The sequence below is a fragment of the Strix aluco genome, chromosome Z (assembly GCF_031877795.1).
Source record: "Strix aluco isolate bStrAlu1 chromosome Z, bStrAlu1.hap1, whole genome shotgun sequence".
Classification (NCBI taxonomy): domain Eukaryota; kingdom Metazoa; phylum Chordata; class Aves; order Strigiformes; family Strigidae; genus Strix; species Strix aluco.
Window position 1 is genome coordinate 39,036,407 of NC_133971.1, and position 16,213 is coordinate 39,052,619.

General features: G+C 38.2%; 1 protein-coding gene across 2 annotated transcripts in view; it reads right to left on the reverse strand.

Annotated features, from left to right (window-relative positions):
• Positions 1-355: 355 nt before the first annotated feature.
• Positions 356-16,213, reverse strand: part of CEMIP2 (cell migration inducing hyaluronidase 2) — a 51,407-nt gene continuing 35,549 nt past the window's right edge. For both annotated transcript variants that reach the window (XM_074812743.1, XM_074812742.1), the window contains exons 12-24: positions 15,754-15,842; positions 13,686-13,817; positions 13,151-13,186; positions 12,296-12,451; positions 9,968-10,145; positions 9,277-9,492; positions 8,369-8,577; positions 7,652-7,837; positions 6,271-6,490; positions 5,566-5,664; positions 4,230-4,378; positions 3,380-3,486; positions 356-2,628 (exon numbers count right to left, since the gene is read on the reverse strand). In XM_074812743.1, coding sequence (XP_074668844.1) covers positions 2,432-2,628; positions 3,380-3,486; positions 4,230-4,378; positions 5,566-5,664; positions 6,271-6,490; positions 7,652-7,837; positions 8,369-8,577; positions 9,277-9,492; positions 9,968-10,145; positions 12,296-12,451; positions 13,151-13,186; positions 13,686-13,817; positions 15,754-15,842 — 1,974 coding nt within the window. In that variant the 3' untranslated portion in view covers positions 356-2,431. The remainder of the gene's footprint in view (positions 2,629-3,379; positions 3,487-4,229; positions 4,379-5,565; positions 5,665-6,270; positions 6,491-7,651; positions 7,838-8,368; positions 8,578-9,276; positions 9,493-9,967; positions 10,146-12,295; positions 12,452-13,150; positions 13,187-13,685; positions 13,818-15,753; positions 15,843-16,213) is intronic.

Below are 16,213 nucleotides of genomic sequence, written 5' to 3' on the forward strand. Positions count from 1 at the left end.
TGTATTTTAATGTGTGCCCACTGCCTCTTGTCTTTGCTGCTGGGCACCATCGAGAATAGCCTGGCTCCATCTTCTTTACTCCCCCACAGGTAGTTACAGACATAGATAAGATAGCTCCGAGTAGATAAGATACCGCCCTGGTCCCCACCATGCAGAAGTGACTTTACACTCAGCAGCTCAGACAGACTTTAAGATGCCAGACTTCGGAAACAGGCCCATAACTTCAGTCACCATTACCATCTCCTTTCCCAATATTCCCAAACACTCCATAAACTACATAGGTCTGTTGGTGTCTGAAATAAAAGTTTCTAGTATTCACACAACACACATTACATAATTAGTTGATACAAGAACAGAAGATACCCAAGATTTTATTGCCTTGTCAGATGTAAAAATTTATTTATGCTATTTATCAAGTGTTTAAATTTACACAAAAGACCCCACTTCTACTTCAGTTCAAATTGTCCATCAGTAAGCCCTACATCAGAATACCCTCAACACTTCCAAGTACAATTTTACAAGATGGCTTAGAACAGCAGAATCTCATAAATAATGGCCAGCTTCACAAGTCTGAAGGTCACTACCTCATCAGTATTTCTCTGCTGAGCATGACCCATAGAACAGTGGAAGTCTTAAAACCATTTTAATCCCCAAACACTATCACTACTGCACTCAGAGCATTTAAATCACATTGCCTTTCATTAGTAACACCAAACTTTATAGCTAGTCTTAAAGATTTACCACATCTCCCCCAACAAAACTTTTTTTTTTAACATTATAAGAGAACTGTGCATCAAAACAACTGCAAAATACACAATCATCCATTTGGCTTGGTTTTACAATAAAAATAACATCAGTCATCTATTTGTTAACTTCATCTCTTGTGTTGTGCTCCTTTCCCCTCCCCTTTCACTTAGGAAACTACACTAGACCAGGCAGTTTAATTGTAGCACTGAGGTAGCATATTTTAACTGAACAAAATAATAGGTCTGCTACTATGCCTCTTCTCCTTTAAAGCACAAAAATAAAAATCCCCACAGCTTTTCAACTTCTTTGGAGAAGACAGGCATATAATTCATTTGCAACAGCCACTCCTTTTTTAATTCAAAGCACAAAGCATCTCTGAATGGTAGATACATTGTACCAGCTAGAATGAGGAGGAACTGTGTCAGTTTTATTAGAACTACTGTTACATTTCAGCTCTATGGCACCTATTGTTCCCTATTATAAAATGAATCTTAACAGCCTCTGAAATTTAATTTCAAAGACTGGGATCCTGAAAAAGGGCAGCTGTGTCTCAGTTCTTCTAAATGCTTTTCACACTATCTGCAGAAAGGGTCAAATAATTGCAACAAAACCAAAAGAAATCAAATGGACATAATACAAAATCATCAGGAATTAGCAACATGAGTATAGTAAAAGAATTGAAGTTAAGGTAAAAGATGTAACATGCCAGAATGAACTGAGAGCACTTTCCATTCACTTTAAAGTTAGAGCTGGGATAGCCAAAAAAAAAAGAAAAAAAAAAAAAAAAAAAAATCGCTGCAAGATTAGAAGCTTAGTTTCATAACAAATTGAGAATAACAATATCTCAGCTTTGCCCTTCTGGCTAAAAGCTTTAAAAGAAAAAGCTGAAGTCAAGTTGTATGCAAGACTGCAGCCTTAAGATCCAGACTGTTACTGAAGCGACTCCTACATAACTCCTACATACACCTGTATATTTAGGAGTGACTAGTAAACAGTTACCCCAAAGAATGGTAGTAATTTTCTGCTCTGTATGCCATGCTGGTACACATAGTCTTGTTAAACTGTGTTGCATGGTACACAATCCTCACCCAGCCCCAGGCTGGATCTTTGAATCCCCCCTCTCCATCTTTCATAAAGCAAAGCAAAATTTTTACTGCAGTTAAAAGCCCTTGAGTCAGCTGCATATATATGAGAAACTGCTTTTTAACACCTTGGAAAGCAGATTGAGAAGTAACTGAGTTGACTGATAAATAAACCCTCAGGAAAACACCTAAACAGCTGAGGGAAAATGCATAAGTTATAACAACCAATTCAAGCTGTTATGGAGACTTTAATGTTAACCTTTCAAGTAATCCAAGATGTACTCCAATGCCTGCCATCAAAAATTTAAGGCTTTATGAACACCTTCTTACATACAAAAGGAGTATTAAACAGAAGAAACTTGTTTACAGTAAATACAAACATCTGAAAAATCTCTGAAACCTGTTTATACAAATACTAATAATTTTTTAATATTTTGTACAACTAGAAGGTGCACAGATTGGCATTCAAGCAGTCAATGCTGGCAAACATCTGTCAGACAATAACATGATTTACTTGGATAACAATATAGTTTAAAATGCCATAAATTAAAAAATAAGTTAGTTCACATTTTTTTCCCCAGCTTTTATGTACATCTTAGTCTTTAATGAGATTGTGTAGCCTTCTTCAGAAGCTCAAGGTCTTTCCGTCGGCTTTTGATTGCTCTGTCACAGCCATATTCTTCCAGTTGTAAAGGGATATACTTTTCTATCTGAATGAGCCCATGCCCAGCAGGACCAGTAAACAGCTTAATCCAGGATGGCTTAAAGTTTCCTCTGAAGCCCAGAAAGGCCAGGCTTCCTGTGACAAAAACAGCACAGTGTTACCAAACCAGTCAAGCCTGTCTAAATACAACACAGGACCTCCTGGGAAGGGAACGGTACACTCCTCTGTAATCCTCCCTCCAGACTATTCAGGACATTAACTCACTCTCAGCTTCATGTGCACCTCACAAGGAAATATTGATTTGCAATTTCCATTTCCAACATTCAGTATTAAATACTCTGAAATCTCAATTTGAAAACACAGCTATCAGGACAGTTATAAAGTCTGCTTTCTTAGACAGGACTTGTGCCAGAGCCCTGAACAGACAAGAACTACTCCATGTGGCCTATAAAGTGATCATCCCTCAAAATACCAACAGCTTCTCATCTCTACTTTGAAATTTTGTTAGAACAGGAAATACTAGTCTGGCACAGGAAATAGTTTAAAAGTAGATTCACTGGGTGAGACACAAAATACAGGCTTTGGGAAAAAAGCCAGGGGCTCTTTTTCTGTAATCCACAGGCACAAAGAACTGCAGTTCTTTGCTTGCAACAAGCTTCATACAACGCCCTTCAGGGCAATGGGAAGGGTCTTCTGCCCCACTGCTGAAGGGCTGCCCACCCCGCCTCTCAACAAGGGCTGAAACGCAGCAGCCCACGCCAGTGCAAACTGGCAACCATCCTCCGCCAGCTGCATCCTTTTCACACACCCCATGAGAAACCCACAATGCCAACATAAACACACAGCCCAAGGTGGTGTCAAAGAAATATGTAAAATTTTGACCAACCGTTGCTCTGAAGATAAGGTGGTTTGGCTGTCCCAAGGGACATTAAGGCTTCTGATAAATTATTAGGAATTGCTACATCACCTCTTGTGCTCAGTAGAATGATGGACCTGCAGAAAGAGTATGGAGACAGCAGCTGTTATAAACACAAAGTTTTCTTAATATTCTGCTACACACTTTCGCAGCTAGCTGGCCTCATAGTCCACTTGCTTGAGAGCACCCATGACATGTCATTTCATGTCATGGAAATAGTCAACCCTCTCTGGAAGCAGTACCTAGAAAAGCAGCCAACTAGAATTTTTTTTTAAACTGACTTTTAAATTTCAAAATCATTGAAAAGTGTCATTTAAATATAGTTTAATATTTTGTATCCAAAAAATCAAGTTTAGACATTGATCCAAAATTAGAAAAATTTTGATTTTTCTGACATGAACTTTTTCTCTTTCTTTAATGATAAGCACTTTTCTCCCTAGACAGGGAGAGTACAGTATAATATCTTGTCACGTAGTTCTTATCAGCGTCCTTAAGGGACCTTATAAACACAAAATTATTCTTGTTTTAAGCAAAGAAGTGTTACTACATGATGTTTACTTAAAAAAAACCAACCAACTCTTCTTGAGGTAAAAGGCAACACTGGAAAATTGTAAGTCTTCAGAATACGAGTTGCATTATTTTCTCAAATAAGGCTAAACTGTCTGTTAAAATGCTCCTATGTTTCTCCTTTCCTCTCAACTTAGATACATGTTTTGCTCCCTTTCTGTGCTCCTGTATAGACATCGTTATTTACACCCTTGTTAGAGAGCAGAGCTACAGTTTACAGGACATACTGAAAATAAATGGTTATTACACATACCTTTGTGGAATTCCAGATTTTAAATATGCATCTACGCTTTTAATGTCTACTCCAGAAAATAACTTGCTTTCTGACACTGTGCCAGTGCAGGCATTAATTACAACAATAAGTATACCATTATCCTTGAAGGAAAACATAGTGTCATTGACCTGAATGGGGGAAGAAAAACATAGAATAACTTTTTCTTTCTTTCTTAAAGTTAATATGAATCCAACAGTGATTCTACTGCACTCAGTGTTAATTTTCACCTAGTTTAGCCAAAGTGGTGTACTAATTTCCTTACAAATACTTGCTTCTCCCTAGCATCTCTTAATCTTCCCCCTTGAGGGAAGGCTTTCAGGGGGAATTCTGAAATTGCACTGGAACCTTCAGTCCCTGGCTTCTACAGAGAGATCATACATTTCAGGTGACTTACTACCTGCCTTAGTCGTTGTTCCTGCTTCAGGAAGCTAAAATTCAGATACTGAACCACCTGGACTTCTTGGCAATAGCACAGTTAATCTGTCTATGCAGCAGTCCAGTTCCAGCCCAGTTTCTTCCCATGGAGCACTCTTACTGCTTTGGATACGGCGCACACATTCCTGTAGAAGTTTGCAGCTGCTAAGGTTACACTGCTCACGTGCCATTTGTCTGTCTAAGTAATTGAAGAGTTTTACCATTTCAACCAAGCTAACACACTGATAGTGCAGAATATAAGCCACATACAGACTTTAAGCTTTGTGGTGTGAGGATGTCTGCAAACGCTATTTCAGCATCCCATGCAAGTCTCCTTCAGCATCCGAATAGAAAAGTTGAAGTAAACTACTTTTTATACAGTACCATACCACTAGACTTATCAGGACCACATCAGAATAAATCAGAAAAACAAAAAAATCTCTACGGATTCTTTAATAAATTGCCATTTTGATGGAGTTTAGCAAAGTTTAATGGCTTGAATGACTCATCCCATTAACTCACTTATCTGTTAGCACAAAACCAATTTCAACAACATGGATTTAACTAACAGGTGGTTTGGGGTTTTTTTTGGGTTTTTTTCAAAAGTGGCCATCAATAAAACATATCCATCCAGGTTTCAACATGAATCTGAAGATTTTAAACTCTCCTTTACTGGTACAATTTCCTCTCCAGCAGGAAAGGATTCAAATAAAAAATGGAGTTTTGGAGCTTCATTTTCTGAGGTTACATTTGCTTTTTGATTGTTTGGTTTTCAAACTATGAAGCAACACTCTTCATTCCAGTGAAAAGTGAGGTCAGCATTATATAGAGCTGTACAACTGCTGCAATCCAAACTGCTAAAAAGAAAGGTAGTTAGAAGAAAACCATAAGGAATACTTACAGAAATAAATGCTTGCTGACCTCTGCTTAACTCTTTTTTACCAGACGAATTAATTTGCACAAGGAGGTAGTTTTTGTGAGGATCGCTGGTGAATACCATCTGGATATCAAAGAAAACACATTAAGTACACATATGCATGTGTCTTCAACACTTTATCATGCCAGACATTTTATAACAGACTGCCTGTTCTCCAAAGCCAATGCATCCATTTGTCAGTGGCATTATTTATGGTACTAGTAATGCTAATAAATATTGTGATGTATAGTGTAACCAATTTTATTCCTTACTTACAGTATTCTTCTCAGCTTGTATAGCTGAAATGGATAATGCAATTTCAAGTTCATGTTAATAAGCAAAGGTACAAAAAAGAGAGAGGTTGGCCAATAGCATATACATATCTGCAGCAAAGCTATCCTACATGGAGTACAGGCAGTACTGTAGTACAAGACATCAAATCTACCTATGTCCTTTCTCCACAGCACTCAAAGTAAGAGGTGAAGGAGTATTTTCCAAAGAACAAAAACTAAAACCTTTGTGTTATAAGGCATTCTCTGCCTTCTAGTATACAGGAGACCATTGCTAGCGAGACATGACAATTGCTAACTGGTAGGTGTTGTATTCTGTGCTGAAAGACTGAAATTCTGCCTTAAACCAAGTAGACAGAACACCAACTATACAGTTTGTGAAAGTTTTTGCTTATTTTACCTGAGTTGTGCCGCATTTTGTACATGGTACAGTAGCTTTTACAGGCATCTGTTTTATGACAGTTGGTCCTTGGTAGTACTTTGGGTAAGCTTTTGCCATGCAGTTACTGATCCCTTTTGCTGAATCTTTGGTCACAATCTTGACCCTTTCACATCCCTGAGATGAGCAATAACTGTGACCATCCCGATTATATTTGGCTTGAAGAAATAAAAACAGTAATCTACACAAAAGGGGGAAAAAGAATCTAGATCAATTGCTGGAAAGATAGGCATTTATAGTACAACTGAACAGCCATAATTTCATGATTTTCAGAAGGAGGGAAACAACAGTACTCACTTCTGCACCATTGTTCAAACTTTTACAAAATATTTACAGTTAGAGTTAGGAAGTCTCTACTGACATATCTGAAATTCCCTACAATTAAAGGAGACATCATTATGAATGCATATGCTTTGAAAGAACAGCCACTCCTCAAAGCAATGGTTTGCAGGAAAGAAAAAACAAACTGCAGAGCATAGATGTTCTCTTTAATCATAGATCTTTGCAGACACCCAGCAGTAACTGTTTGGATATTCAGCTTCACCCAACAGCACTGGACAATGTAATTGTACTGTTGCAAATGTCTGGAAATGCACTTTAGGGGATGGTGGTCATTAACGTTCACAGTACACAGAGACTAATAATTCTTCTATTTTATATTTGACTGTTATCACTATAGCTCTTAGATAAAAGAAACTTAAATGTCTTTTCAAAAGTTACAGTCATCTACATATTTACTACAGACAGACAAAGTAGCAAATAAGGGAACAAAATAAGTAACAGAAAGAATTACAATTAAAGATCAACTTTTGCAAAGCACACAAGTGATATATGTAGGACTTATTTTACTCAAAGTTGACCATATCTTAAACCTCTCAGAAGGATCTCAGTGGCCTCTGTCAGAAGTACTTCTGAGACTAGGACTTTTAAATACTTTCAAGAAGGCTGACAACTGATTAGGACTTTCAGAAATACATTCTTTAAATGTTCTGGGAACAAAAAACTTCTTGGAAGTTTCTAGAATTTTCAGAGAAGGCACAAATTCTCCTTGAAATTCCTGAAAGACACTGCTCTGCAGCACACCAGATACCACATTTTCCCCAGGCATGGGGTAGGAAATATCTGCGGCAACTGTGGTGCTCTTAGAAAAGTACTTCAGTGACAACCACTGCATTTTGGGCATTCAAAGTCACATAACGTCTTCTTTCAAACAGGCTTTGGGCTCCTTTGCAACAGCTTTCCTCTTATATAGGTGTCTCAATCAGTTGCTTCTAACACTATCAAACTGGACATTTTAAGGTTAAACATCGTCTTCCAATAGGGTCAAGTTACAAGGAGTTACCCAGTACTGTTGTCAAAGTAAAACTTCTTGTCTGATCGATTCTTTTCAAGATCCATCATTGAAGATACAGGCATGTAGCGCTCTACCTTACTTGACAGAGCAGATGATCGCCTTTGAAATGTTTCCAATACTATAACAAAATCTGTATTTGGTTGATAACAAAGACCAACACGAATCCAGTCATTCCTGAAAACAAAATAAAATGTATGATTCACCATAGGAACAGTTTAGATGACAATACGCAGCAAACAGATCAATCAAAAAAACAAGTAATAGGAACACTAAAAGCTCCCAAACCCTCAACCAGAAGATCTTTCTTTCCCTCTTTACATGAGGTGTTTCATTAAACGTTATAGTAACTTTGATACTCTCAGGATATATTTGATTTCATATTTCAGATATTTCATAAGCTTATCTGACAACAAAATCAAGTATGCTAAACTATTCAACACCAATTCTACTCAACTTCACTATTTGCACATTATCTTCTCCAAAGGATTGTCCTTAAAGATGCTGTACTGGACAAAAGTTTAACTTCAGGTGTAGGTCTATTGCTTAATCTCTTGCTTTTTATACTTTAGTATTTGTATTTATGAAGAAAACCCAATCCAAGATCCAGTCTTACTGATGGTTGCAAACTCTCATGCATGCTAATTCTGCAAGACATTACTTCAGTATTGACTTATGGATCAATGACATGAACGGAAGTAAACATACTTGTTGAAGTTAATGAGATAAAGATAGGTGACATTTGGAGCTTTTCCATTCCAATGTATTGTGTAGCCCTTTTGGAGCATCACTACTGGCTGGTATTGTTGAAAGACAGCTCTTTGATTAATACCTCGAAGAACCATGGGATTGGCTGGGTACTCATCTCGTACTATAGTCATGGAAAGATTCTGTCCATTCCAGGTTTGGACATAAACCTACATATTGAGGAGGATGAAAAGAAAGAGGAAGGATCTGGACACTGTGCAAAAGGAACTGAAATAGTGAAGAATAATCATTGTTAGCCAAAACACTGCAATTTTATGTTCTGAGTTATGCAATACACAAATATCTCCTGAGGAGCAGCTCTATTTGAAAAGCTGTTGTAGATTTTGCCTGGTTTACAGACAAAAATGGGGAGGAAGGGGTGAAAAAAAAAAAGTATATATAATCACCTATGGTACTTGGCCAAACTCATATAGAACAGGAACCAGAAAGGGAATCAAACCTATGTGAGATTTGTATTCAGAAGGTGGTATTTAACATCTCCATTTAAAAAAAAAAACCCAAATAAAAAAACTCCCCTAAAACCCACTCTGTAAAAGACAGAACTCCAGTGGAAGAAAACACCTCCAATACAAAAATGTTTTAGCAGATAGGGCTGCAACACAGAACTCCTGTCACGCATACATATTTGGTTTTACCTTGCAGCATCTAATACTGAACTCCCAGTTTACATGCTGAACACAATATACAAAACTGGCTGAAAAGTGTAATATGCATAGAAGTATTTTTAAAAGGTTAAAGAATTTTTAAATCCAAAGATAGGTAATTTTGTAGTTCTTACACTCCCTCTGGCCCCACAAGTTGTTCCTATTTTAGATTTGCCCCAAACAGAAAGCTACAAGAGTACTAGCCTGTGCATAGGTGCCACTGCAAACCACTCCACTCCATTCTGTAATATTAATGCATTTGGGGTGTTGAATCAAGTAATTGTCCATTCTGCCCACATAGGTATCTTTGTAGTCAGTCACTGAACCATCAAGATCATGGAATACTGAGTTCTTGTCACCGTCCAGATCTCCTTCTTCAAACCAGGGACCAGGTTTTCCAAAGAAAGCTTTCAAAGAAACCTGGCAAAAATAATTAAAATATTTATTTTTTTCCCCAGGTAAAGCACAGGATAACACTTGCACATCTCCAGACACACAGGAATCTGACAAAACTGATTTAAAACCTTAGAGCAAGGGCAGTGGAATCTTGCAAAACATTTTGATTTTTAGTAATAGGCTCAGGTCAGCTCTTGCTTCTGAACAGTGTTAGTATTTGCAACTGAAAATTCATTACTAAGAATATACCAAACCTTACAAAGATCTCCTTTCAGCTTCACCATAAGCCATGAAAGAGATCATTATTGCAACATATCCTACATCTCTCTTGGTATTATTTTTTTGCTCAGGAGACAAAGGATACACCTTGGGTGATTTCCAACCAAGAGAGAAACTGTATGGAAAAGATGACCTAGGGCCTTTGGATGTTTATTTTAAATACAGCAAGAAGAAAATAAAGCCATCTGAAAATATAGAAGAAAACTTGTAATAAACTTACGTTTGGACCAAACTTCACAAGAGAAATGTTGTTTTTTGGTGTCATCTGCCATGAATTTTTCATCAAAAATCCAACTGCACTGGTAAATCTGTCTGGAGTTGGCACAAAGTTTTTGAATGTGCACTTGGTAAGGTGAATAGGTCCATCATAAATTTGAAAGCCTCTGATTGGAAATGTCCTGTTAATGCAAGCATTATTTATAGCATCCTGTAACAAACCCCATGATAATCCTGAATCTGTGTCATAAATGCATTTCCTTGCAGAGGAATCAAGAAAGCAATATTAAGAGAATGACTTGCACCTTAGATCTCAGTAAAGGATATCTTGTTTCTGCACTTATCTAGTGAGACAAAAATCCCCCACTCTTTTGGATTTTCCTGTTAGAAGAGCTATCACTGTCCATTTGCAAATGTGCCCCTTTCCCATATTAGGGAGTAACAGCAGGAGAATAATACCACCTACTCTTTGATTTATTATGGCAACTGGGAGAAGTGCCTGTAGAGTGGAGGAAAGTAAATGTCACTTCTAACACCCAGGGAACTGCAGGGTGGCAAGTCTCAGCTTGGTGCCTAACAACGTGATGGAGCAGCTAATCCTGGAAACCATTTCAGGGAACATGAAGGGCAAGAAAGTCATCAGAAATAAATAGTATGGATTCACCAAGGAGCAGTCATGCTTGACCAACTTGATAAACTTCTGTGAAGAAATGACTGGTGTGGTAGCTGAGGGGAGAGCAGTGTACATGGTCCACCTAAACTTCAGTAAGGCTTTTGACACTGTGTCCCATAAGATCCTCACAATGTATGGGCTGGATGAGGGGACAGTGAGATGGACTGAAACCTAGTTGAATGGTTGGGCCCAGAGGGTGGTGGCATGAAGTCTATTTGGAGGCTAGTAACTAGTGGTGCACCGCAGGGGTCAATACTGGGTCTAATCTCATTCAACATCTTCATTAATGATCTGGATGATGCAGCTGAGTATAGTCTCAGCAAGTTTGCAGAGGGCACAAAACTGCGAGGAGCAGCTGATACACCAGAGGGTTGTGCTGCCATTCACATAGACTGGCTGGATAAATGGGCAGATGGGAACCCCATGACCTTCAATATGGGGAAGTGCAAAGTCCTGCACCTAGGGAGGAACAACCTTATGTACCAGTGAAAACGATGAGTCCTGGTGGAAACCAAGTTGACCATAAGCCAACAATGTGCCCTTAGTGCAAAGAGGCAAACGGTATCCCGGGCTGCACTGAGGGAGGTGTTGCAAACATTGAGAGAGGTGGTCCTTCCCATCTATTCAGAACTGGTGAAGCCACACCTAGAGTGGTGTGCAAGACAGACTTGTTGCTACTGGAGCGAATCCAACAAAGGGCCACAAAGATAATTAAGTGACTGAAGCATCTCCCATAGGAGGAAACACTGGGACACCTCAGACTGTTCCACCTGGAGCAGAGAAGGCTCAGGTAGGAATCACATCAATGTATAAGAATCTCTGAAGGGAGGGTGCAAAAAGAGCAGAGCTGGGCTCTTCCCAGTGGTGCCCAGTGACAGGATCAGAGGCAGTGGGCACAAGCTGAAAAACAGGAAGTTCCTCCTGAACATAAGGAGAAACTTTTTCACTGTGAGGTGATGCAACACTGGCACAGGTTGCGGAATCTCCATCCTCAGAGATATTCTAAAGCTGCCTGAACATGGTCATGGACAACCAGCTCTATGTGGCCCTTCTTGAGCAGGGGAGTTGACAAGATGACCTCCAGAGAGCCCTTCCCACCTCAACTGTTCTGTGATTCTACTAGACTGAATACCTCATATATCACTGTCACATTAACTTCCCTCTGAGTGGCTAAGCAGCAAAAAAACAGGGCAGCCTAGACCTACCTCACCCTTCTTTCCTATTCTGTAGCAAGGGTAGGACTTGCTACTATGTTAAACAAGCATCACAGCAAGCCAGAGAAAAAGAGAAAAGGATCATGGTCCAGATTGGGATTTGTCACAGACTGTAGTCTCTAGTCCTAAACTGACTGTTGAAATCCTTTTACCTGAAAGCTTTTTCTTTCTCTCTTCCAGGACCAAATGTTGTTTAAAACTAATGTTTCATTAAAGTAGGGTAACTTATATTGCTATGGAAACGCAGCCTATGGCAGCATCAGAAGAAAACTGACTCAGCAAAAAGGCAAGAGTGACACACCTGCACACAAAGTGTTAAAAAGAAAAAGAGCGTCACCTTCAATAGAGTCCTAGTCTCTCACAGCTCCAGCAAGAGGGTGTTTACATCTGATACAGAGAATATTTCTTGTATCATTTCTACTTCCTTCACTCATAACATACTTACCGATTTCTAGGCAGAGTGCGTGCCTTGTTGTCTATCCCTCCAGTTCCTGCATATTTATTTTGGCCACCTGGAAACCCATAATTCTTGCTCTCACCTATGAACAGCGATTCAGATACCTCCTGGCTGGCACCTTCATCATTTGGAAAGCTTCCATCACTATCAAAGCAATGTCAGAGATATATTTTTAGCCAAGACTCTCCAGCAGATGAACACACCGAGGCATTAATCCTACTTTTACTTCTGTAACAGTCCTACTGAAGCAGATCAGTCTAGACTTCATTTATAATACACAGAACAATAAATTGAATCATTAACAGTATTTCAGGCTGTTTGAAACACCAGCAGAGAGCTGAGCATTAAATTTTTTATCTCCCTTTGTAGTGCAGCACTCACTTTTACAGCTCACTTTTGCAATCCTAGAACCAGTTTGTCATAACCTAAATGGCAGCAATTTTGGCTAAGTTACTTGATTCTTTTTTATTACAAAGGGGCTCTGCCCCCTCAAACTGCTCATCCCCTTTCTTTTCCATACTCACTTTCAACTGTTCAGGAAGAAAATCAAAACTGCCTAAGGAATCATACAATACCAGAAATACCTGGATAAACATAACACTTCTGATGAAAAGGCAGCAAAGTGTGATGTAAACCAATCACAGGTTGAATTAAAGTGCAAGCTTTGGCAGCTGTGTCAGTTTACAGCCTTTATAATATCATCCGCACCACTGGAAATAGAACCAGGCCCTAAAATGAAACTATAGCCTTATGAAAGTATACCTATTGATTTTAATAGATGGATGTATATTTTCTAAGCTTCTATGCAAGAAAAAACAGAAGTTATTAACACAAAACACTCACCTAGCAAATGTCAAACCTATTCCATTGTCTGCAAACCTAAAAGAAAGTTCAAAGCTTCAGTCATATTTTCTGGATTATCCTAAATAAGCTACCGTAAGAGCACATCCTGCTATGTGCTGAAGAAAACCTGAATTTTTCTGTTAATGGAATTTAGAACCACCATACACTTAATAACTCTTATAAAAAATGTTGCCATTAAAAAAAAAATCAAGTAATCTTCTATTTATTTTAAGCAGGAACATGGGAACTTCAGGGAAACCACAGATACCTCAGTACAAATTTACTGTCTCTACCAACTTTCAGACTTCTTTTTATTATGTAAGTTCTTTTTGCCATTTAAGGCAGGTTTTCATCTAATCACATATAAACTTCTTTCTTTTAAAGTAGTGGGGTGGTATGAAAGCAGTTCAAAATACTTAGAAGTTCCCCAAGTTAAGCATCAATCTTCTCCTATAACCCCGTTGTAATGTACTTTCATAAACAAAGCTTCAGGGGAAACTTAACAACATGCAGCTGCTTGCTTCTGGATACTTACCCAGAGTTTTGAATGAGGATATCCCCTCCCCTGACCCAGGCCCCATGATCATTGTTTTTGAAAGATATTAATCTGTCAATCAGGGCAGCAACTCGGGGCTTTTCAGGGTCCGCATCTTGATGAGGTCGAAACCTGGGACAGAAAAAAACAAACACTCAATACAAGAATACTGGTTGTTTTACATGTGTCATGTATGTTGGGCTGAGAGAGCCTAAAAGATGCTCATGCTCATCTGATGGGCAAAATCCACTCTGCTTCATGTTTGGAATGACAGAAGCCAAAACCAGATGCACTTCTAGCTCCCTATTTCTAGAAAAGTAACTTCAGGGTATAATGAAGCAGGAACATAAAACTTCTCTTTTCCAGTAACTCTCAGGCTTTTGCTCAATCTCCCTGAGTTTTTTTAGATGTACATCACCTCCTTTTATCACCTTGCTTTTTCTTTTTGCCCTCCCCACTTGTATTGCAGCATTAATTGCCAATGTTTGATGAAGGGAATTAAAGCTCCTTGGAAGAATACAGAGATGACATGCACTATACAAAAAAAAGTTAGAGGTTTGTCTAACTGCTCCTTCAAATCTTTCAAACTCTTCTGACATTGAGGAGTGCCCTTTCTTTGAGCACACCTGAGATATTTTCCTATTCCAACCTAGACACTCCACCTACCAGGATGGTCTTGTACATTAAGTTATGGCTGAAATCTGTTTTAGACAACAGGAAGAAAGAGCCCGATTAAAGACCAGTGGAAGCTTTCACTTGATTATCCCCAAGATCCCAGAGAAAAAGTAATACGTTAAAAAAAAAAATATGAAAATACATTCTGAGCAGGTAAAGATATGTATACCCCTTATCCTGATCACCTTGTACTCTGATTTGGATATGCAGTGCCCCCCCTCACGGGATGAAGGGGAGAACTAGTGAATGTTTGTTTTTGACAGTCTCAGACTCCTCAATTAACATTTAAACCCCCCCAGTTTGGTTCCATGTACAATGGTTAGTGGTCTCATGTAGTTACAGAGTGTCTCATTACTTCTTTGGCTGATGTTAAACATGAACCCTCTCCCATGCACTGAGTTTCTTCCATCCTCTGTTGATGCCCTGTCAACACACTACAGGTTCTCACAGGGCATTTTGCCCTCATATGTTCCTCTTGACTACATGTTATGACTGAGGTAATCCACCAGGGTTATATAGGTTTTCTGTGAAAACTTTGAACTAGTGAGTTCATTTCCAAATCACGAAGTACTGAGTATCAAAAAAATTGGGAACTTTCCTCTCTGCATCTGCGACTATCACTTAACTATCCTCATCCTAAACACAGGTCAATCTGAAATAAAGATAATCTTATGAATTATATTTTCACTCTTAATGCCTAGTTGTCACAATAAAATGATAATGGATACAGTTATCCAATATTGTCATGTGACCACTATCCCAGGCTATTTTATTTGAAGTTCAGGACAAGACTAACCAGGCACTCTATAACCTGAAATCTTCGTAGACTCACCATTACTTTTTCTCACTTTGTAAACTAAAGAAAATGTGGTTGATTGTACTATCTCTGCAAATAGCCTTCAGTAAAACTGTACCACTGAGCTATGATCTCCAAGTCTAGAAGGTATGGCAGAAAGCATTCAGCAGCAGGAAAGGCAAATGGATGTATTACTTGGCCTTATTAAGCCTTTTCCTACCAATTATTTAAAACTGAGTCATAAATCAGAGAGCAGATTTTAAAGTAAGACTTTACTTTTAGAAGTAATTCCAGAAAATATTTTAAGCATGACAGTAGAGCATGTTTAAAATTATGTCTTCTAAGAGGCTGAAAACTATCTTGAGCAAGGACTCAGAAGAAACAGCCAACTCCTTTAAGGCACACCATGCTTTGTTGTTCCCAAACCAAATAAACAAGTGAGGGAAATATATATATATATATATATAAAAATATAAACTTGTTGTTTATTATTTATTAATAATTACATTGTTTTAAAAATGTTTTTCCTCACATGAATGTGACAGCAATCTCAGAATTTTGCCATTTTTGACACACTTTAAAGACAATATCCTTTACCTTGCATTGTTGTCCAAACAAAGATATTCTCTGGGATCATCAACACTAGCATTAGTCGTTTTAACACCCTTATCAATGAACAAACCAGCCTGAAACAAGCAAGGACAGAAAATTCATATTATCCAAAACTAAAGACAGAGTAAACATTTCTAAAAAATTGTAAAATTTAAGCTTTACATTGCATTTAATACATGTATTCGAAACTCTTAGATCTTTCAGTTTGGCGTTAACTGAAATAATATCCAAGGGAAAAACAGCATCTGTCTATGCTAATTTGGGCAGAGGAAAAGAATTGCCTGAAATTAAAAAAGTGATGGAAAATCATTAAAGTTCATTTCAGATTTCTTTCACAACATCTAATTATGTGATGTTTTACACTTATTTCCAGATGCTGTTCTAGAAAACCTGGAAGCCAATCTTGTGGTGAATTTAAAATATTCTCACAAATGGAAAAAAAACC